Here is a 23,413-nt window from a genome sequence, read left to right as displayed (position 1 = left end):
CAACTCTCCCTTCTCCCCCTCTTCCTCAGCTCAGTACAAGTGTACCTTGCTTCCCACAATACAACATTCCTTAAATAAGCAGTGTCAAATACAGGGCTCCACTAATCTCCAATACAGCCAAAACCAGATTAAAATGTAACTGGTCAATATTTAACAAAATAAACAAAAATACAATAAAACCTAGATAATTATGACACTTAGTAAGCTAAGTCATTTATGGCCATGGGGATCCCTCAATATGGATTAGTGGCCCCATTTCAGTTTGAGTTTGAAATCATTGATCTAAAGGGTATCATTCATTGTTATAAATCCCTACTTTTAGTGAGCTCTGAACTCTGAGATGAGCCATTCTGTAAAGTGAAGCATCTTTTTGTAAAATGGATATCACCTCATAATCTTTGATTTATAAAATCACAAACGCATATGCCTTAACACTCAAGAGATTCAATCCAATTCAACAGACCTTAAATATCTTCTGTGTGCAAAATGCTGGGAAATATGAAGACAAAAAAATGAAACAGTAGGTACCTTCTAGGAGTTTACCTACTACTGGATGAAATGGGAGGCTGTAGAGTACCGTAAAGTGGCCTGGGCCTAGCCTCACCTCTCCCTACTGGCTTACTTTGTGACCTTGAGCAAATCATTACTGCTCTTGAAGTCTCAAGTTCCTCCAGTAAAATAAGGGAATAGGACTAAATGTTTTCTAAGTTCCTTCCAGTTCTGAATACTTAGGGGCTTTCTGACCAGGACCTCTTTTCCTTCTTTCTTTCCTTCCCCCCTCATTCCTTCCCTCCTCTCCTACTTACCTTTCTCTATCCCCACCACTCTCCATCATTTCCCAACTTCTCTTTCTTCTTTTCCAACTCCCTATCTTACCAGTTGCAATAGTCCTAAGACCCCATCTCTTTGCTCTCCCTTTTTGCCTTAGTTCCCCTTTCCCATCTCTGGGGTCACTTCTAGTCCTGTTTATCCGGAGGGTTTAGAGCCGGGAGCTGGATTATTTTAGGAATAATCTAGTCCAACCTCTTCCTTTTACAGATGAGAAAACTGAGGCCCAAAGAAGTAAAGCGACTGTCCCAAGGTCACACATAGTGCTAGCCCTGGAATTCGAACCAGGTTTCTGGACTCCTCATCCAGCTCTTTCCGCCAAATTTCACTTTCAGATCCACCACCACCCTTCCCCCATAGCCTCCATCAGCCTTACTTCCCTATCGCCACCTCTCTCCTCGACTCCTGTCCTCATTTTTCTCCTTCCTTCTTCCCTCTCATCTCTCCCCCCACTCGATCTTCTGCCTTACCCCCTCCCTCCAGTTGTGTCCCCCGCCCCCCGCCTCGTGCCTTCGTGACGTCAGGCGCGGGGGGAGGAGCTGTACAGACCCATATAGCGAGTGCCCGCGGCCCCACGCACTCCCCACCCGCTGCAGCAGCGGCTGAGGCGGGCGGGCTAGCCGGGCCGGGGACCGCGCACGTCGGGCCCGGGCTTGCGGGGGCTGCCGCTGGCCGCGAGAGCCAGGGGCGGTGAGCGAAGCCGGGGGCGGGGGGGCGCCGGCCCTGGATCATCATGCGGGACCGCGGCGGGGGCTGCCCGGGCGGGCTCGCGGATCACTCGGAGCGCTGAGCCCAGTAAACGGAGGCCCCTCGCCCCCCGCCCGGCTCCCGCGGCGCCCTCGGCTGGGGGGATGCCGCGCCCTCCCCACTGCCCCCGGCCTCGAATATGGGCGCAGCTGCCTCCAAGAGGAAGGCGCTGAGGAGTGAGGCCATGTCCTCGGTGGCGGCCAAAGTGCGGTGAGTAAGTGAGGGGCAGGGGCGGAGGAGAGGCTCCCGAACCCCGCAGCCATCCATCCCTCCATCAGTCTGGCTGACTTCGCCCGCAGTCCTGGGCGTCCTTTGCTAAGCAGCCGTCCCTCCTCCCGGAGTCCAGGCAGCTGTCCTGCAGACCTGCCTTAAGGCCAGGGAGCTGTCCAGTGCTGGGGGCGGGGGTGGGGACCGGCGATCTTCCCTGTGAGGCTCGGATGGGCCCACGAAGGAGATCCCCATCTGTCTCTGGGGCTCAGCGAGATGCAGAGGCAAGGGAATGGGCTGGATGACCTCTGGGTCCCTAGCTCTCCCCTGATGCTAAGCATTTGGGGAATGAGTTCCTCGGGAGCCCAGTTGAGCAGCGTTTTCCCTGGCCATGTGGGCCTGCCAGCTGATAGAGATGACTGGGGACCAACAGGAGTCCCATAGAGATCTATGGAATCTGATAGCCTGCGATAATAATAACAGTCCTATAGCACCTTAAGGTTTACAAAGCTTTTTTTTTTTTTTTTACAAACAGTGCTCCTGAGGGGTAATGGGCCAGGATGCCAACTTCAGCAACCAAGTTACCATGTGACCTTGGACAAAACTATCTGTGTCTTGGTTTCCTTGGCTATAATGAAATCAGTGTCATGAATAAAGTGTCTCCCACCCCCGGGAATCTAGGATTCCAGGGAATCAGGAAAGGACAAAGAAGGCAGGTTCAGTAGTACTCCCAGGGACAGGAGCAAATATCTGGGGGTGGGAGGGTGTAAGAAAGACATTAACCACAACCCCTCAAACTACCCTCAGAGTATGGATCAGTGATTGCCATTATTCAACAGAGGTAGAGCCTGGTGAGTTTTTCAGTCTCTCCAGATACAGGAATGGATGGACTAACAGGCCTGCTGGGGAGGGGTGGGGGGATTGTCAGAATTATGAGAGTATGACTTCAGACAAACAGCCCACATGGTCTCAAATGTACCCTGAATTAAGGACAATAGAGTTGCCTAGAGCCCTTTGGCTTGGCAGGTGGGAGGGGAGTATCTGCCTAGATCTCTGCTCATTTTCCCTCCCCAACTCATCTTTCTCTGCCTCTACATGTCTCTCTGTGGCTTTGACTCCTATTTCCATGCCTCTCTCTGTCTCCCTCTATCTTTGTATTCTTGATGGTATCAATGCCTCTGAATCTTTCCTTACGTTTTTCCCTGTTTCTCTCCCTTCCAATTCATCTTGTCTTTCCCATATATATTTTGCCACCTCCATCCCTCTCTCCCATTCCCTTTTTATATTTCACTATCTGAGGGTGGGCTCCCTCAGATGAATGGGCTCTTGGTAAGCACAGTATATGCCTTTCTAAAAAAAGCTGTGAAGGAATTCAATAAGTACAGGGTCTAAACATCTTGTCTCCTATAGTACTAAACCCCTATACTTCTATGAAATGTGAAGGGCAGAAATGCTATCCTACCCTCCATTGGCCCACTGCTGTATACTAGATTCCCAGTTTCTTGTTGTTCCAAGGCCAATATCCAGACTCCCCTTAAGCCAGTGTCCAGCTCCTCTGGTTAGTGTCTAACCCCTGACTAGTGTCCACCAAAGTCCAGTCCTGGTGCCTCTGAACTTAATCTGAGACAGTTGACTAGAATAAGGAATAGGGCCTAGATGAGTGATTTCAATGATTTTAGCAATTCCCAGATGAGGAAACTCCATGTCTCAAAGATCAGCACCTTTTCTGCAAATTAGTCTTAGAGAATTACTCAAGAACAATGAGAGGTTAAGTGGCTTACCCAGGGTAACAGGCAGTATGTGTCAAAGGCAGGACTTGAACCCAAGCCTTCCTAGCTTTGAGGCTGGCTCTCTAAAATCACAGCAACAATAAATTATAATTAATAGCAAAAGGGATCCAAGAGGTATCTGGTCCAGATTGGTTGGGGAAAAAATCAAGCAGCAGACCTAGGAAAAACCATCCTTTCTACCTCCTTTAAGTCTCCTCGGTTTTCAGGGAAACCTGAATGTTTTGGAAGATAAGGGATGGTATTGATAATACTGCTGTTTTTGAGCTTCTCCTCCCTTAGGTGTCTCCCTGTTTTTCTAGGGGTTAGTTCTAATTAGTTCCCTGATGGAACCTCATAGAAGGAAGTCCAAATCCTTCCTGAGCCCCAAGTACTTTCCAATGGGAAGGGGATGAGATGAAAGTTGGAGGGCACAGATGAAGATGGTCAGGGTTCAAGTGGTCACTGCCAGCCCAGCCAACAAAAGCTATGAACATCCCCTCCCTGTCCCACCCTCCCATCAGATACCATAGTGGAGATTAGCACAACTGAAATATGGTCTCTGAGATAAACAGGGGTCTGTGTCCCTCATGTGCCTAGTCCTAGCCTATGTTGGTGCTGCCCCCTGGTGGCCTGCTTGATAGCTCACTGGACATCTCAACTGCAGTACTAATAGCTTTGATTTCAACAGCCAAGTCACACATTAGCTGAGCACCCTTTAACATACCCTTATGTGTATCTGGGAGGAAATGTGACACAACTGAACTTGGAGTCATAGGACCTGAGTTCAAATCTCAGCACTGTCTCTTATTACATGTGTGACCTTAGGCAAGTCACCTAACCAATCTGGTCCTCAGTTTTCTCAACCTCACAAGAAGAGGGTTAGACTAGATAACTTCTTAAATTCTCTTTCCAACTCTAAATCCTGTAACCCCATGATTCTAGACACACAAGGGCTGAAGGGAAACTGGATTTGAAAAGAGCAGTCCAGGGTACCAGGAGCCACACTTCCCCAGCACTGGAGTTTCTTCATGAGTGGGTTTGGGAGGCTTGACCTTGGAGGAGCTACCTTTGCTGTGTTCATTGTGAGGGAGGGATCTAGACCCTCAGGGAGTGTGGGGGAGGCCTTGGACCTGAGGAGTCCATTTCTGACCTTGGTCCTTCTCCTGTGCTCTGCCTTCTACTGGTGCCTCCTACCCTCCAGAGCAGCCCGAGCGTTTGGGGAGTATCTGTCACAAAGTCACCCTGAGAATCGGAACGGCTCAGGTAAGTCCATGGTTGGCAGAGGAGCCAGGGCAGAGGTGTGGGACACTGTTAAAGAGTAGTAGAGAGATGTTCTAGGGTAGGCTCCAAAATACTGAGAGGCTTTGGAGAAGAAATGTTTAAGGAGCCCCAGAGCACCTTATTTGGGGGAGGGAGTACTTCAAGTACCCTCCACCTCAGGAAGTGCTGGCACTATTCAAGAGGGAGCCCAATTCCTGGCAGGCTTTCCTGGACTCCATACTGTGCCTGCCTCCTTACTCTGACATCAACCTCCCCAGCATATGGGTATGTGTGCCATGTAGTGTATGTGTGTGTATATGTGTATAGGAATGTACATACATAATCCCTGCCCCAGTTTTCTTCCTATGTGCTCTTGTAGGGTCACATCTCTATGAATATTCTCATATGTGCACCTACATATCTTGGGAGGACAGTATATGTTGCTCTGTTTTTCCTTATCCAGTGGCTCAGATTTGTGGGGGGAGGTCTAGAGGCTGGGGGAGGAGGGAGGTAGGACCAAGGTGGGACCTGGATTCCTAGTGGCCCCTTGGGAGGAGCCACATTGGGAGGGGGACTCAGAAGCTCCAATCGCCATGGTGCCCACACTCCTGGGGCGTTGGCATGACAACGAGCCTCCTGGCACCCCCACAGGGTTGGCACTACTGCCTCTAGGGACCAGGCTTTGGGCGGGGCAGCTGGGCCAAGAAGCTGAGAAGGCATCTGTAGTGAGGGGAGAGAGAACACAGGAGAGCTGGGGAGACAGGGTGAGTATGGGGGTGGGAGGTGGAGCCCTGCCTGTTCCTGCTTCCTCTTACTGCTCTCCAGCCCCTCACCACACACATACACACACACACACACACACACACGCCTACCATCTGATAGATATTTCTTGTGCAACCCCACAGACACAAACACAATACCCAATACCCAACATATAGACCTACAACACAGAAAGGATGTAATCAGGCAGTATACACGCAATGGTGCTTCCGTCTTCCTACCTTCTCTATGGAGGAAAGGAGAGGGAAGCTGAGAAAGATCTAGAGATTGTGTGTGCATATGTTGTATGTTGTACGTGTTATGTATGCATGTATAGAACAACATGGTTCTTCCCTGAGCACCACAAGACATGGTTCTAATTCAAAATTTAAGGTTCTATCTTATTACTATTATATGGGAGGAGAAATGGAGGAAGGAGATCCCAGGGGGCTAGCACCTCCCAAAACGCTTTTTCTTTCTTCAGATGATGTTCCAATAGTGTGGGAGGTTTGTCTAAGAGAGCTTGTTATGTCTCTCCTCACTCATATGTCCACTTTTGGCTGGGGACCACATTGTAGGGCAGATGCATTCTCACTTTGGGTAAACATTCTAATTTGGAGCCCTCCCCTTGTTTGAAACACAAGAGCCAAACCCAGGTTGTTCAAAGCTTTCTGCACTCCACCCCTCTTTCCCTCCACCCCCAAGTAAGTCAAAGACTAATTCAGAATGCTGGGAATTTATTTACCGCTATGAACCTCTAAACTGTATTGTTCTTTCACCATTTTAGATGAAAGCTAGTCTCCTATACCCCCTACACACTCCTTAAATAACCCTGCCTCTTCCAACAAAGATGTGACCTTCTTTGGACGCCTTGTTGTCCTTGGCTGTGATGTTTTGATGCCTTCAGGAACTCCTGAGGCATGTAGAGTAGGACTTCATTTTCTGAATTCTCATTTCTCTTTTTAATTATTTTCTTGTTTCTTCCACTGGATATCAAACTGCTTGCTTTCAGCTTTCATATCTCAGTGGAATTAATGTATCTGGTTTTGGTAGTCCCTTACCCCCTTTCTAATTTGTTATTTCTAATATGGTTTGGGAAAGACATTATTAAGTATGTTAGAACTGTATGTAAAGTAAGAATAAAAAGGCTCTGACTAAGAGGCTCCCTTAAGGGAAAAATGCTTGCACATCGCTACATGCACTTTGGAAGATTTGCTTAGATTCCCTTTTTGCCTCTTTTCTGGTTCTCAGTCAGGTTCCAGACAAGGGAGGCTGCTAAGTCATTGAGTTCTGGATAGGTTGGGGCTTTAAACATTCAGACAGATTTTATGTGGCTGGGGAAGGGGGCTGGAGAGACTGAAGGAATCTGACCCCAGTATAAGGAAGAATATCTACTTGAGGTCTAGAGCACGGGTTCTTAACCTGAGATCTCTGAACTTGTTTTATCATGGCTATGGAGGCCTTCTAAGCTGGTCTCTCCTCTGACCCTCCCTGATGCCCTCACCTTCCTGAGCCCACCTCTCCCTGCTCCACCCCCACAGTGCTTCTCTTTCAGATCACCTGTTGGCTGATGCCTTTGCTGGCCAGGAGGAGTCCCCTGAGATGCAGCCTGCCTCCCAGAACAAACGCCGCCTCTCCCTCATCTCCGATGGCCGCTATGAGGGGAGTTTCTTGGAGGAGGCGGCAGGTGAGAAGGCAGCCAGCGAGGGCCCCAAGCCCAGGGTATACACTATCTCTGGGGAGCCACCCCTGCTGTCTGACCCCGAGGCAGAGGGCATCGAGCTGTCAGTCATGAAGGGCCGGCATCGGGAAGCGCACCACCACAGCCAACCCCTGCAGGGCTCAGGCAGCAGCGAGAGTGTCAGCCGGCCCTGCAAGAGCTGGGCTGGTAGCCGCCAGGGCTCCAAGGAGTGTCCCGGCTGCTCCCAGCTGGCCCCGGCCCCTTCCCAGCAGTCTTTTGAGCTGGACCAGCACCAGGCCCCCGAGCCCTCAGGCCGCCGCAAGAAGCTGGAGCGAATGCACAGCATTGACCGAGTGCCTGGTGAGTTTGACTCCGTGCCCCATGCTTGTGAACCGGGAGGGAGGAGCTAAAATCTGCATTCTCCCTCAGTTCATTAGTAAGTCCTTACAGATCCTCCCCCACGCCCACCAGATGGCCAGTGCCTGCCTTCCTTAGGTTCCAAGTTCTGAGAAAGCACATAGTTGGGGAGAAGGCTTAGGATCAGAGAGCATCAGAGTTGGGAAGGACCTCAGTGGCCATCTAGGCCAACCCAGACCCCTGAAGGAACCTCCACTATAATGTTTGACAAATGGTCAAAGATCTTTGCTCCTCTGCTCAAAGACCTCCTAGGAGAACCACCTCCTCCCAAGGCAGCCATGCCACTTCTGGGCAGCTCTAATTGCTACCAAGGCTTCTATACATTGAGCCCTTGTGATTGATCCTGGTTTTACTCTCTGGGGCCTCCTCCACGTGGCAGCCGGCAGCCCCTTGGAGACAGGTGTCATGCCTCCTGTCCCCCAGGCTGCAGATCCCAGGTCCTTCCAGCCAATACTCACAGGACCTGGGCTCAGAGCTTGTCACCATTCCAGTCACCCTCCTGGGGACAGGGTCCTTCCTCAGCATCTGGTCCCTAGCACTACACCACTCCAGAGGTATGTCAGGGCCAAGTCCCTAGTCCTGGCAGCAGCACCCCTTCAGTGCAGTCCAGGATCGCACTGTGGCTTCTTGATCACCCTGCTGACTCATAATGAGCTTGCAGTCCACTAAAACCCCAAGGATTTTTTCAGAACAAATTATGTCTAACTGAGCTTCTTCCATCTTCCTATACAGGGGAAGGGTTTTTTTTTGGGGGGGGGAGGGGCTTTGTTTATTTTTTGTATTCAAGTACAAGGCTTTCCATTTATGCCTATTGAATTCCATCTTACTAGATTCATCCCAATGGACTTTTCTAGTCCATCAGGATCCTTTTGGATCTGGGCTCTGTCATCCAGTGTATTAGTTCTTCCAGCTTTGTGATATCAAAAAGGAGTTCCTTCAATTCTTGCCTTAGGGGAACTGGAGGAGGAGGAGGCAGGCACCTCAGGGAGCTCACAGCCTGGCAAATGGGCAGGGCAGGAGGAAGCATGGTGTAGGAAGTAGACAGGCATAAGAAGTGGTAGGTATGGCTAGAGAACACTTCATCTGAAAAAGAGCTGGAGGTCCTAATGAACCACAAACCTCAAGTTAACAGTGCATCTAACAGCCAAGAAAACTTTGCTACTGGGTCTCATTTAGAAAGGCCTAGTGTCCAGAATGAGGAGGTGATCTTTCCACTGTGTTCTGTCCTGGTCAGTCCATGTCTGTCATGGTATTGTGTACTCCTTTGAGTTGCCCCCATTTTAAAAGAGGCATTAACTCAAGATGAGCCAGAAGAGGGCCAAAGGACCCTGCATTCGTGCCAATGTGAGAGTGATTTGAAAGAACTGGGCACATTTAACTGAGGGAAGGGAAGAATTGGTAAGAGGCATGAGAGGTGTCTTCAAGGATTTCAATGGTTGTCCCCTATCAGTGGGATGTCTCTCCCTTCCCAGGAGTTCAGATGGACTCCAGGGGGCAGAACTAGGAGCTGTGGGTGGAAGGGACAAATTTGGACTTGATATAAGGAAAGACTCCCTAACAAAGCAACTCAAAAGTTGTATCAGCTATCTCAGAGGTAAGGGATCCCCCATCACTCGAGATCTTCTACCAAAGACTAGCATTTCCATTTGTTGGGTATGTTGTAAGGAGAATTATTTTTAAGGTATGGATGGATTTATTTTTTTCCTCTTTTAAACAGTATTTTTTTTTTCAATTATATGTAAAGACAATTTGTAACATTCATTTTTATATGCAATTTTGAGTTCCAAATTTTCTCTCTCCCTCCTCCTATCCTTCCCAAAGATGATAAGCAATTTGATATGGGTTATATATGTACAATCATGTAAAACATATTTCCATATTAGTCATGTTGTGAAGAAGAAACAGAACAAAAGGAGAAAACCATGAAAAAAATAAAGAAAGTAAAAATAGTCTGCTTTGAGCTGCATTCAGACTTGAACTGCATTCAGTTCTTTCTCTGAATGTGGATTGTATTTTCCACCATGAGTCTTTTGTATGGATTTAGATGATCACAGCCATCCTTTCTAACTCCAAAACTATGAATATGCAAGGTTTAAAATCCAGCTCTTCAGGGGTAGCTAGGTGACAGTGCATAGAGCACCGACCCTGGAGTCAGGAGGACCTGAGTTCAAATGTGACCTCAGACACTTAACACTTACTAGCTGTGTGACCCTGGGCAAGTCACGTAACCCCAATTGCTCTGCTTTCCACCCTCCAAAAAGACACCCCCCCCAAAAAAAAACCAGCTCTTCTACTTTACCAGCTTTGGACTTGAGCCAAGTCACTTTTCTCTAGGCCTGTTTAATTGAACTAGATGATCTCTGAGGTCTGTTACCAGTTCACAGCCCTTGGAGGCACTCAGCCACATATGAAGGACAGGCCTTCAGTGCTCAGGGCTGAGATGTTCAGAGACTTCCTGGCCAGGGGAGGAGAATCCTCTGGCCATATGCTTGGGACCTAGAAGACTAATGACAGACAACTCAGTGGGGATGGGAGGCCATCCCAGGGTCTCTAGAAGCCTGGCTGAAGGCCTTCTACCCATGAGACCCCACAAGGAGAGCTCTCCCAGCCTTATCATCAAGTCAAGCTTCTCCATCAGTTGGAGGTTGTCTTGGAACCTCAGGCTTTTTAAAACCTTTCAATCTCCCCTGATTTCCCCCTCCCCCCTCCCAAATAGAAGCCTTTCCTTGAAGAAATGAGTATAGCAAAGAAAAGCAATTCAGTGTGTTGGTTCTGGATGAAAATCCATCTTATTCAGTCCATCACTTTCCCCCATCCTCTTGTCTTCTCCAGATGAGGTTCCTGTCCGCACCTGGTTCCCCAAGGAGAATCTCTTCAGTTTCCAGACTGCAACAACCACTATGCAAGCGTGAGTCCGTTATGTGATGTTCTGTGATGGGTCTGTATATCTCTGTGTGGAAATGAGTCACAGGCCTGGGTTCTGTGTCTTTGTATATGTGTATGTTTATATATGTTTAAGTCTGTGTAAATGTGTGTGTGTTTACATGTGCATGCACACATGTGTGCCTATGCATGTGAACATATCTCTTTTATGAGAATGAGTGTCTGTGTTTGAGTAAGGGGGTGGTGTGCAGATAGGCAGCTCAGTGACAGAATGGATAGAGTACTGAGCTTGGAGTCATGAAGACCTGAGTTAAAATCTCAGACTTGCTAGCTATATGACCCTGGGCAAGTCACTTAAACTTCTGCCTGCCTCAGTCTCCTGATCTGTAAAATGGGGATAGTAACAGCATCTACCTCCCAGGGTTGTTGTGAGGGTCAAATGAGAGAACATTTGTAAAGTGCCTGGCACAGAGTAAGCACTATATAAATGTCAGCTGTTATTAATTTTTCTAGCTCTCAGATGCACTGTCAACTTTCTGGGGCTCTCTCTCCTGTCCCTAGCTACGTCTGAGCTAATATATAAAATCTTTGCCCTCAGTTCCTCCTTTTACTCTGTTGTAAATCTTCTTTGATATCTGATCCCATGTTAAGGCCCTCTGGACCTGCCCATCCCCTGAGCCTACATGGCTTCTGGGGCTCAGAGTTCAGTGAATCAATGATCATTTATCAAGTGCCTACTATTTGCCAGGCTGGGTATTGAGGATACAAGAGCAATGCAGTAAACAAGCCCTACTCTCAGGCAGAGACAGCTGGGTGGCACAGTGCTTGATAGAGTCCTGGGCCTGAAGTCAGGAGGACCATAGTTCAGATTCCAACTCAGATACTGCCTAGCTGTGTGACCCTGGGAAAGTCACTTAACCTCTGTTTGTCTCAGCTTCTGTTATAAGGATCAAATGAGATAATATTTGTAAAGCATATTTCCAGACATATAGGAAGGATTATATAAGTTCTAGCTATCATTGTGAAGAAGCTTATATTTCAATTCAGAAGACCAGTGTTTCAGTACAAGGGAATTTGGAAGGCAGGCACTGTTAATTGGTGGAGATCAATTGGAAAGGCTCCATGAAGAAGATAGTCTAGAAGAAAGGGATTCTAGGAGGCAAAGATGAGGAGGGAATACATTACAGGCATGGGCCATGCAAAGGTATGGAGATGAAAAGAGAGAAGGCCAACAGGCCTGGATTTCAGAGTGTGCTTAATAAGGCTGGAAAGAGGTAGAGTCTGGACTGTAAAAAGCTAAACAGAGGAATCTGTCTTGGGTCCAAGAGGCAATAGGGAGTAACAGAAGTGTACTGAGTAAAAGAGTGACATCCTTGGATCTGTGTTAAGAAAAATCACTTTGGCAGCTGGGAGTAGGATGGACTGGATTGATGAGAGATTTGAGGCAAGGGAAGCATTCAAGAAGCTTTCACAACACTCCAGACAAGAGCTGTAAGCTAAGGGGGTGAGCTGTGGAAACCAAGTCAAATGCAAGATGCTGGGAGGTATCCCTAATTCCCATTCCCTTCTGCCCCTGCCTTAGCAACCACTCCCTTCTTTCCCTCCTGCTCCCCCCATACTGCCATACCCTCCAGATCCCTCAAGGGTGTTTTCTGGAATTTATTCACAAGAACAATTTGAAAATTGTGTAGTGGGGAGAGATGTATGTACAAAAGAACTGTGCCCCTCCCCCTGGAGGGTTGGGAGAGTAAGCGGGCATTGGGATAAATTTCTTGAGCTCATCTTTGGACTTCTCTCAATCCATATCAGTCCTCCAGATTCTCTTCAGACTGGACCTAGGTAACTCATGGCTCCAGATGGGAATGGTCATCCTCTCTAGAGAATGGAGGGAGACGCACTTCCTAGAGCTGGATTGAGCATCAGCCTCTTCTACTGTCCGAAACACCTAATGACCAACTATCTTTTTCTGGCTTCTCCTCCCCCATATGAAGGACATAAGATTTCTTCCCTCTCACTAAGAAATCAGTTGAATTTAACCTTAACCACAGGGCCCTCCCAAAGTTCATAGAAATCAATGCCTTTTCTATGTGTGTGCGTGCATGCACGTGTGTGTACATGTTTTGCTGTCTTTGTATATGGCTCTGACTGCCTAGCTTTCCTATTACATGTTTACCTACATGTTTGTCTGGTTTTATCTGTCAGGGTTTCTGTGTCTGCTAGATTACATGTTTACCTATATGCTTTTGACTGTATTTCTGCCTGAATGTAACTGACTTCAGCCCTGTCTGTACATATATGTGTATGTGCAATTGCATCTGATTGTAGGTGCCTGTGTATCCTGCTGCTACCGGTGCCTCTGTGCATATCTGTCTGTGTCTGTTTGTATCTGACTACATGTTGGTCTGCATGTGTCTTATTGTAGTTTTTCTTCTGGGTTTGTCCATGTATTTCTTTGTGTATATGATTGTGAATCTGAATGTATTTGTGTATGGAGCTGTTTAGTGTTTGTATGGCTGCTTGTTGAGGTGTGTCTATGTATATCCGTGTATGTGTATTTGTGTACCCATCTGTAAACATGTGTCTGTGTGCGTCATGGGCATCTGTGTATCTCCATGTGTGTAACTGTGCCAGCCCTGTCCAGCATTTCCGTCCTTCTCCCCTCTTCTAGAGACCTTCCCTCTTTTCTAACTGCCAAGCATCCTAGAGTGTACTTAGCTTCTCATCTCTGGGCCCTGAGCCCCAGTTGGGTTCACAGAGCTGGGAGGAAGCTCAAAGATTGTCTAATACAAACCCTCAGGCTTGGGCAGATGTTGCCTCTACAATCCCCATGACAGGAGGCCTCTCTCTTCAAACATCTATAATGAGGAGCTCACTACCCTCTGAAACAACCCACAAAATATTCCTTTGCTGGTGGGAGTTATGAAAGCCCTCAATCCCCTTGTTAATAGACAACAGATGGTTTCAGAAAAACCTGTTCATTCATTGAATTTTTATAAATCAACTACCACCTTAAACACATTGGAGCAAATTTGATGTGTAAAAGTAACTTGTAGAGAATTCATTTGGATTCTTGTTAATCATCACCCCCTAGTTTGTCTTTGGTCTAACTCCACATTTTTCCCAACATGACATTGGCTTAAACTGAGGCACACTGATCTCTCCTTGACCATCTTTTTTCCAAACTGAAGGTCAGCTCCACTTAATCTTGACCCTATGGTCCTCTTATTGTTGTATAACCATAGGGTCTAGAATGAGCTCATGTATAAAGCATCACCCCCAGGAGCTACACCTCTAAGGACTAGTTTTATCTCTCTAAGTAAGTGCTACACTCCATTGTCAACTGAGGGTTAGTTTATGGGCCACTGGGGCCTCAAGATCCTGTATCCTTTTAAAAATGCTACCCAGTGGCCAAGCCAGGGAGTGGAGAGAAGAGGGGTTTAGCAATTTAATTTAACAAATATGTTTTAAGAACCTACTGTCACTAGGAATGCAATGATAAAAATTGCCCTCAAAAAGGGCATTTGTGCTGGGAGAGGGAAGGGGAGCTACCTATTACGCATGCACAGTCACGCATCCCACAAGAGCAGCGGTGGAAGACAAGGAGCTATCCAGACCAAATTCTCTAGAAATATCTGAGGAGGAAGAGGCTGGTTTCAGCCAAGGAAACTGAGTAGCTGCATGGAGCACCTGAGCCTTGAAACAGAAATGTCAGTCTATCCACCACCGTCTAGACGGTTCCTTGTAATGGACCAGTTCCTGCGGGACACCCTGCCCTTGTGACCCCTCCCCTCAGCTTGCCCTGAGGGCAGAATCCCAGAACTTGGGTACCCCAGAGGAACTGGGGGTAGCCTTTCCCTCACCATCCCTCCCCCTTTCACAGTGCACAGCCAGCCTTTCCCGGGACATGGTGAGCCTCACTATTTCAAGTGAAGGGTCTTTGCTCTGGAGGAGAAGCACAGTATTGGGCCAAAGGGGGGGCCGCTGTTGGAACTAACCATAGCTAACCATCTCTTCTCTCTCCTCTCTCCCTTCCTGCCTTCCTGCGGCTCTAGCATCTCGTAAGTAGACATGTCCCCCTCTGTGTGTCTGTAAGCGTCTCTGATGCCTCCTGGTGATTCAGTGTGTTCCTAGGGAAGCCCCTTTAGGACCCCCCATTTGCCTTCCCATGGCTTGGGCTGACCAAGCTGTCTTCAGTGGAGTTCAGGGGCTGGGCCGTGGGACCAGGCGTCCTTCACGGGGAGGTGTGATGGAAGGGACTGAGTCCCCCGCACACAGCACCGAGGCCTGCTGGGGGATGGAGAGACAGACAGCTAGACTGAGGGAATGAGCCCCTCTTTCAGGCAGGCTTGGAGGCAGGAGGAGCTGGAAGTCCCCTTTTTTCTGCTCTCCCCAAGTTCCCAGTCGCTCCCACAAGTGCTGTGCAGACAGTTCCTTGCCCTTGCTCTGGCTTACGCTGGCCCCCTCTACGTCTTGTTGTCCACTTTGCTGGGAACACGTGCCTCCGTCTGTGTGCTGTCCCGTGTGCTGGGTGACCCTGGGGGTTAATGACATGCCGTGGTTTCTCAGGGTGTTCAGGGGCTACGCTGAGAGGAAGCGCCGGAAACGAGAGAATGATTCCGCAGCTGTAATCCAGAGGTAGGGCCTGGCAGCCACAGCCAGCCCATGGTGTTCTCCCCTGTCCAGAGTCTTGTCTCCTGTCTGTGCTGTGGTCATGAGGGAGACAGGCAGGCCTAATGGAGTGGGGAGGATGGGGGCTGGCTACAAAGTCCCCTTTGGTTGTGCTCTGCCTCGGGAGCCCTTTGGTGGGATGGTTGGCCAAAAAGTCCACAATAGTGCTTTACAAAGATTCAGGGTATTGGTAGTGTCCCTCCTGGGAGGAGTGGCAGAAAGCTGTCGGCGGCTAACCCTGTGACCACAGAATGACAATGAGGCCCAGTTAACTATGCAAAGAACTGGAGAGAAAAGTCTGTCCAGGACTTCTTATCAATATTTCCATAGCCACCCTTCTGAAATCCAGGATCTTGGCTGGACAGACATTTTCTGTTCCCAGGCAAAGCCATTTCTAGGGATCAGCTAGTGGGAAAATGGACCCTGGGACCTCCTTAAAATTCAAGAAGGCTAAACATAACTGACCAGGATTGCTGCCTTCGTGGTCCAGGTGACTAGGGAAATGAAAGCCCCAACATGGATTTAAGCCTGGTGTAGTTAAATGGCCTGCCATTCCTTGGTTATGCATTCATGTGCTGTTGTGGTCCATAGGGTAATCTGAAGGGAACTGGGAGCTGCAGCTTCCCAAGTAGAAAGCCACAGTGGAGCAGGGAGGGATTCGAGGCCTCTGGAAAAGTAGGGCCTTAGGGACTAGAACCCTGATGGCTGGGTCATAGAAATATAGACTATGGACTAAATTCTTGGCCCTGTGGCTACAGATGCAAGAAAACCTGCAGAGTTTTAGAGGAAGGTCAAGACTGTGGCTGACCTGTTGGTTATCTATGGACTCCTTTCCCTTATTGGGTTCCAGATGCCCTAGATGAGGGATAGGGCAAACACTCCTTAGCCTGTGTTTGAACACATGATTTCTCCTGCCTCCACCCCAACCCTGATGAGCACATGAGCAACCCTGACCCTTCCTTCTGAGAAGCTCTGGCCATCTCCACTGCCCAGCTTGGGGAGCAGCCCAGATCCAGGCTAGATAATGAGCTCATAGACATAGAGCTTCCAAATACTGCTGGATGGAGAGACATCCCCTGCTGCCTTATTTCTGGGTCCCTAGAATCCTCTCTGCTCAGTCATTTGTCGGTGACACTTTATCTAAACTTACCTAGTCCTGCCCTTGGGAGCTCAAGACACACAAAACTTTTCATACAGAATTAGGGAAAGGGTCAGGCAAGGGATAAACCCTACAGGATTTAGGAGAAGTAGAAGCCAGCTCTGTGGAGGGCATGAAACACCCTTAGCCTGAAGAGGAATTAGGGTCTGAATTCACAGAAGGGAAAAAGGAGGACATTGCAGTAAGCCAGGATGAGGGAGGGGGAGTCAGGAGCTGGTTTGTTCAAGAGTCAATGAGATTAACCTGGATATAACAACTTAGAGTGACCATCTGCCTTGTGGAGAGCCTAGAATTCTGGGACAAGGACTGTGTATTGATCCTGTGAACAATGTATGACCACTAAAGATGGAGTGGAGAGGGTAGAGGTTGGAGACCATTATGGATGAAGGTCCAGATGGCCATGTGGGAGGTACTATAATGGAAGAATCCAGAAGGCTTGGCAAATGGATGGACATGATAGAGAATAGAGGATGCTAAGATGACCCTTGAGCATTAAGCCAGGGTGATGGAGGAGGAGGATTAGAGGTGGATTGGGGACCACCAACAGGAAATGGAAAAGCAGAAGGGGGAGTTTGGGAAGAAAGAGGAACATTAGACTATGTGTGTGGTGTCCCCCATCATCTGCTCTGTGGTTCAACATGCTTTGGCTAGTTGTCCCCCCCCCATCCTATGTCATGGCTCCCCTCGTCTTCCTCCTTGGGCTCCTAGAAATGTTTGATGGATAGATAAACAGATGGATTGGACAGGCAGACTGACGGATACATGGATGGACAGACAGATGGATGGATGATAAATGGACAGATGGCTTCAGTCAGGCCATGGAGTTTGAGAAAACCTCAAACCCACCCATCCTTGGCCCCTGTTGTTCCCAAACCCCTATCACTGAACTTCCACCCTTATGGCCCCTGGTTTCTGCTTCTCCTCCTGCCAGGAACTTCCGGAAGCATCTGCGAATGGTGGGCAGCCGGCGTGTGAAAGCCCAAAGTAAGGCTGGTAGTGGGGGCTACTGGGGGTGGTGTTCCTAAGATGGAGGTTAGCCTCCCCCCTCCCAATGCCCCAGACAGGCAACCACTGGTTGGGGGTGGGGAGGCCACTGCCACCTGCTAACAAAGCCTGGCTTGCCTGGGTATCCATGCTTTGCATGCTGCTTGTGGACAGACTAGCCAGGCAGTGAGTGCCACCCCCTGGCCCAGGGGCATATAGGGCTCAGGCCCTTAGGGATGACCCTGGAGAAAAAGCACAGGGAACCAAGGAAGGCCAGGGGAAAACAAAGACTTAACTGGATAGCTCAACCCTCTGAGACCAAGCTGCTTCTAAGGCTGTTAGCAATTTCCCTGATTCCACCCCACCCTGAATCCCCAGGAACCGGCATAGCCCAAGATTTCAAAGCTACCTTAACGAAGGGCAGAGGTCTCAGCAGCTGAGACCCTTGGAACCCAGAAATCAAGACAGAGGCCCCAGAAATTTCTAGGTCTGACTCTGGGACCTGGAGAACCCTGGCCAGGCCGAGGGAGGCAGTCAGGCACCCTGGGGGCCATGCCTTCCACCAGACACACTGCCCAAAGTCAAGTGCACTGCCTGCATCTGGGCCTCAGCTCCTGCTCCTGCTAATTCCCCCCATTTTGCTTCCACTGCAGCCTTTGCTGAGCGTCGAGAGCGGAGCTTCAGCCGGTCCTGGAGCGACCCCACCCCCATCAAAACCGACTCCTTCCACGACTCCCGAGACAGTAGGTTCCAGGCACTAGACCCCTGACAGGACAGACAGCAATCATCAGGCCAGGCCTTCCCCCTTGCCATCATTCAAAAGTACATGGGTGCAGAGACAGGGAAAGAGGCTGAAAGAGAAAAGTGTGAGGGGAAGAAAAGCAAAGTCAGAGAGAGACAGAGCAAGGAAGAGAGACCAAGCAAGAAGGACAAAGTGACAGAGGGAAGGGAAAAGGAGAAAAGACAGAGGGCAAAGGGACAAGACCAAGAGGCAGAAACAAAAACCAGCCTGGAACTTCCCATCTCGATGCAGGACTGCTGGGACATCTTTTTCCAGTCCCTCCCTCCTTAACTGCTGGGATCCTGTCTTCTACCTCCCACCTACCCATCTTTGCCCTGGGAGAAGTCAAAGAAAGATCTTTGCCTTGTGCCTTCAGGGCCAGCTCCAGGTCCCACACAAGCTGGGGAGCCCATAGCCTGAAAGCAGCAGGCATTCTCAGTCCACAAGGCTCTTTGCTCCTGGCCCTCATAAGCAACAATGGGAGAACACTTCCCCTGAGCAGGGGGATGGCCAAGCTGAACTGGGCAGGGGCTAAGCCACTGCTGGGTTGGATGGGGCTGCTACGCGGGGGCTGGGGCTAGGAAATTCACCATCATCTCATGCCAATGCTGCTTCCCCCAGCCATTGGGGGTCTTCAGGCTGCAGGGTTGCCCAACACTGAAAGCGGGCTAACCCAAGCAGACAGGCCTTGAAGCTGTGGGCACACATCAACCATGGGACTAGGGGATGCATTAGACATGTGTGGGGCATACAAAAAAAACAGAGTGTTACAGTGGAGAAGGAACTTAGGAGTGGGAATGCTAGGCTCTAGGCCTCACTCTTCCAGTGACTGATTTTATGATGTTAGGCAAATTGCTTCCCCTCTGGGCCTGTCTCTCTATGCAAAAAGTTTGTCTAGATAATCTCTAAGGGCCCTTCAGACTGTAATACTCTAGAATTCTGTAGGAGGTTGCCTGTGTTTCCCCATCTATAGAATGGAGATATACCTGCCCCCCCCCCCTCAGTTACCCATTGTTGGGAGTGGGAATGTGATAAGTGGAATGAGTGTTGAGTCCAAATTCAGGACATCATCATTGTTTCTAACATTCCTCCCAACTCCGTTTGGGGACAGGTCTTGCCCCCCACTCCTATCCTCAGGAAGGCTTGCATCTCTGAACTGGTTTGACCATGTCCTTTTCCTCTCAAGGCCATGATCTCCAGAACTCCTGCTGCACTCTGGATGAGGACCTTGAAGATCTGGACTGGGAGACTGAGAAAGAACAGGAAGCTGTGGCGTGTGATTTTGAGGACTTCATCCCACCCAAGGTCATGGTGAGGCCCTAGATTTCCTTGCCTTCATGCAGGTCTAGCAGTTCCCTGGGACTTAGAACTAGTGTCCCCCTCCTCAGGGAGATATATTGTGTGGACCAACACCCACAGAAGAAATGCTGCCATGCTACTGCCCAGTTTGTGATCTCTTCTTCCCAGTTCCCAAAGGAGCAGTGGAGGGAGTAGAATGGGTGGGAAGTGGTGATCTGGTGGTAGAGCCCTGCTCATTTTCATGGGACATGCTTCTCCTTTGAGGCTTGCTCACTCCAACTATTCTTCTCTTGCTCCTCAGCTCATATCTTCTAAGGTTCCCAAAGCTGAGTATATCCCAACCATCATCCGCAGGGATGACCCATCCATCATCCCCATCCTCTATGTGAGTACTTACTCCGTGCTCCCCACAATATTGCTTCCTACCCAAATCCTTCAGCACTACCTCTCTGTGGAAAAAAAATACTCACTGTGTTATATTTGGAAGACATGGAAAAATTTTTGTTTGCTTGCTTGTACTATCATGCTCTGTTATCCCTGTTTTCCATTTGTTTAAAGATGGCAGCCCATATATGTGTCCATTATAAGGGATATAGCCCTGGGCCCTGAAGTTATAGGATGGATGTCCAGGGATCCTACTTCCTCCTTGAAGGAAAACCAGGAGACCTTTGCCTCCTACCTCATTGTTTTAACAATCCTTAAAATCTCTTTGACTCCTGAACCCTAACTTGAGGCCCTAAACCTCCTGACATCTAAATCTATCTGACTTTCTGGGCTTGGAGACCTGGCAGCCTGTATCTTTAATATTCACCTTTACTGCTGCCATCATATTTTGAATCCTAGTTCCAACACCCACCTCTACCTTTCTCCTCTCTATCTAATACATTTTCTAGGGTTTATTCACAATGGAAAAGATCATATACAAATTCAGAGATAATCCACCAAAGGAAAGAATTTGTCAACTTGACCTGACTAGGGGATCTCTGGGGGTATCTGAGACAAGACAGAGAGACCACCCAAATTTGTCAAACCTGAAGAATCCTGACCAGTGAGACTAACTCCACCCCCTCCCCCAGTGATTCATATTGAAATATTCTCTTTCCTGAGAAATAGCTTTTATATTTTAAAAAATTGGCCATATTAGTCTCCAGATCATAGGTTCAAAGCTAGAAGGGAACCTTATAAGTCATATAGTCCAATCTTTTCATTTTGCAGGCGAGGAAATTAAGGCCCAGATAAATTAAATGATTTGTCCAAGGTCTCACGAGTCATAAATGGAAGAATTGTAATTCAAATCCAAGTCCTCAAACCCAATACTCAACCTCATTGCACTGTAACCTAGAAAGGATTGCTGAGAACTTTGAAGTCCTTGGCAACAAATCAGAGACTATCAGGGCAAAAGTATAGGGACTTCAGAAGAAAAAGATGGATTTAGAAAGTGAATAGCTAGTTAAGATTGTGTCTGAGAATGGGATTTAGATTTTAGACCATGGCTTAAAAACATGAAAATGGCAAATCCCTGGCCAGGAATTAAGTGTACCTAAGGAGAGCTGATAAAATATATATTTTTCAAGTAAAGCACTGGCCCCGGAGTCAGGAAGTCCTGAGTTCGGTTCCGGCTTCAGATACTTAACACCCACACACACAAAACAACTAGCCGAGTAACCTTAGGCAAGTTACTTAACCCCAATTGCCCTCCAAAAGGCAATAAATAAATAATGAATAGATAGATAGATAGAATAAAATGAAATATATATTTTCCTGAAGTCTACAAATTTAAACAATCAGTTAAGTCGGCCAATAAATATTTATTAAGTGCCTATTCTGTGCCAAGAAACTTTGCAAAGCACAGAATTAGAAATGGAGGGAAAAGGAGAAAATTTCTGATAGCTACCAAGCCACCTACCATAAAGAATAACAGCTATAAGGGAGATAGAAAAATAAAAGTAGAAAGAACTAACAATTCACAGGAAATAATATCCAAGAAGAAAACTAGCAACAAAACTCATAGCCTTAGATACCTACACACAAAATGAGACAAATTCATTTTCATAGTTAATAATAACTGATGGGATGAGATACATGGATGGAATATGGAAAAGCATCCATTGTTCAAAAGGAACAAAATAATAAAAATAAGAACATGATAGGTTAAAAACCTACAGAAATACTTAAGAAATAATCAGACATCACTTCTATGTATGTATTATTTCAATAGTAAAGGCCAATAACAGGTAAACACCATTCAATTTGTCTAATGTAGCAAAAAGTGGCCTACTTCCAGATAGAGACTACAGATTGATGAAAATCATAGAGTAGAATTAAAAGGCCCTCCATAGGCAACATCTGCATGAGCTCAGTTGAAGCATTGGACAGATGACTTGAGTCACTTGTGTTTGTGAAAACTGAAGGAATTACAGTGGCAATTCAGGGCCAGGTAATTGTAACCAGAAACTACAGACAAGATATCCTTAAGGAGCCCAGATCTAATGGCCAATGTAGATCGGGAAGGGAAATGATGACGATAGTATAGCACAGCACTGCAAATTGTAAATATTTAGCACCTGTCAAAGACCTGGCAAGTTGTCACCTGGTGGTTAGAACTATACATCAGAAGCCCATCTTTCATGGATCGACAGCAAACTTCCATACCTCAAAATATCGTAGAGAATTCAGCAAGTAAACTCATAGATCAAACTGTTACCTATAATAACCTAGACATAACATTGATTCATTTAAAAATGTTTTTGTTAGATATTGTCATCCCAAATTCATAATCTCCAAGCTACAAGAAACAAAAATCTTTCAAAACATACAGACCTAGCTAAGAAAATCAAAATCATGTGGGAACCAAATAAGGCACATAACATCCCTGTTGTCCTGTTTTCTACTAGAGTTGTACCAAAGATGCTTTCAGTGAGCCTGCAAAGGATGCGCTTCTATCAAAATAGTCTCATTTTCAACTACAAAAAAAAATAGTTATTCTATTCACCTGTGCAGTAATCCATAAAACACTGAGGTTTCTCTCATCCAGGGGCAGAAAAGCTGATATATTTGATTTGTCATAATGATAATTTCATTTTTCAGAAGGCAAAATAATAATAGGATAATGACTTGACCCAGGAGTGTGTCTATCTAAACCCCATGGGAAAAGATGAAAACAAAATCATAATAGCTAACATTTAAGGTTTATAAAGTGCTTTACAAAAATTGTCTCAGTTTATCCTCACAACAAACCTGTGAGGCTGTTTCTGTTACAATCTCCATTTTAGAGATGAAGGAACTGAGTCTGGGAGACATTAAGTGATTTGCCCAGGGTTATGAAGCTCATATTTGTCTGAGGCAGTATTCATATTGGGGTCTTCCTAAATCCAAATACAGTGCTCTATCCACTAACACATAGCTCTTGTGAAAGGTGTGGAAGAGTGAGCAGGGAAGGAGAAGCATGATGGAAAGCACTCAGGTAAGGATCAACGGAGGAAGAAACAGAAACACTAATGTTATGGGAATATACCACAGACCACCTGAAAGAAGAAGGAAGTAGATGAATTCAGAAAACAGATCACAAAGCTGGCTTGGTAAAGTAACAATAGGAAACTTCAACTACCTGGACATCTGTCAAAGCTTTCTCTCAGAGGCAGAAAAGCTGATGAATTTGGTTTGTCATAATGATAATTTAATTTTTCAAAAGGCAACGGAACTAATAAGGGAAACTGCTCATATGAGCCCAATTCTGACTTGTGCTTTGAAAGAAAATAGAGATGTTATGAGGGGGAAATGAGGAGGGAGTAGTGCATCCTTGTAGGGGATCATGTGTGCAAAGATACAGAGGCAAAAAGATGGAATATCATGTAGGAGGAACAGCTAGAAGCCCAGTTTGACTAGAAATGGAGAATCCATGGAGGGAAGGAATATGACATAAAATTAAGAAGGTAGATGGGAGCCATATTGTAGACAGCCTTAAATGCCAG

General features: G+C 47.3%; 2 protein-coding genes across 6 annotated transcripts in view; both read left to right on the top strand.

Moving 5' to 3' along the window:
- Positions 1-23,413, top strand: part of EHMT1 (euchromatic histone lysine methyltransferase 1) — a 430,700-nt gene that overhangs the window by 5,139 nt on the left and 402,148 nt on the right. The gene's annotated exons all lie outside the window — the stretch shown is intronic.
- The window catches only part of NSMF (NMDA receptor synaptonuclear signaling and neuronal migration factor), a 36,404-nt gene continuing 14,450 nt past the window's right edge, over positions 1,460-23,413 (top strand). The window contains exons 1-10 of one of the 5 annotated variants that reach the window (XM_069072699.1): positions 1,460-1,785; positions 4,753-4,814; positions 7,126-7,611; positions 10,501-10,576; positions 14,604-14,609; positions 15,118-15,186; positions 17,310-17,362; positions 18,016-18,105; positions 19,330-19,454; positions 19,744-19,827. In XM_069072699.1, coding sequence (XP_068928800.1) covers positions 1,715-1,785; positions 4,753-4,814; positions 7,126-7,611; positions 10,501-10,576; positions 14,604-14,609; positions 15,118-15,186; positions 17,310-17,362; positions 18,016-18,105; positions 19,330-19,454; positions 19,744-19,827 — 1,122 coding nt within the window. In that variant the 5' untranslated portion in view covers positions 1,460-1,714. The remainder of the gene's footprint in view (positions 1,786-4,752; positions 4,815-7,125; positions 7,612-10,500; positions 10,577-14,603; positions 14,610-15,117; positions 15,187-17,309; positions 17,363-18,015; positions 18,106-19,329; positions 19,455-19,743; positions 19,828-23,413) is intronic. The other 4 variants (XM_069072700.1, XM_069072696.1, XM_069072698.1 and 1 more) reach the window with 4 other exon arrangements.

The sequence above is a fragment of the Petaurus breviceps genome, unplaced genomic scaffold, assembly GCF_028583685.1.
Source record: "Petaurus breviceps papuanus isolate PSGF00001 unplaced genomic scaffold, PetGlider_PUasm1.0 90847, whole genome shotgun sequence".
In the NCBI taxonomy this organism is placed as follows: Eukaryota; Metazoa; Chordata; class Mammalia; order Diprotodontia; family Petauridae; genus Petaurus; species Petaurus breviceps.
This window is presented reverse-complemented; position numbering and strand designations above follow the sequence as displayed.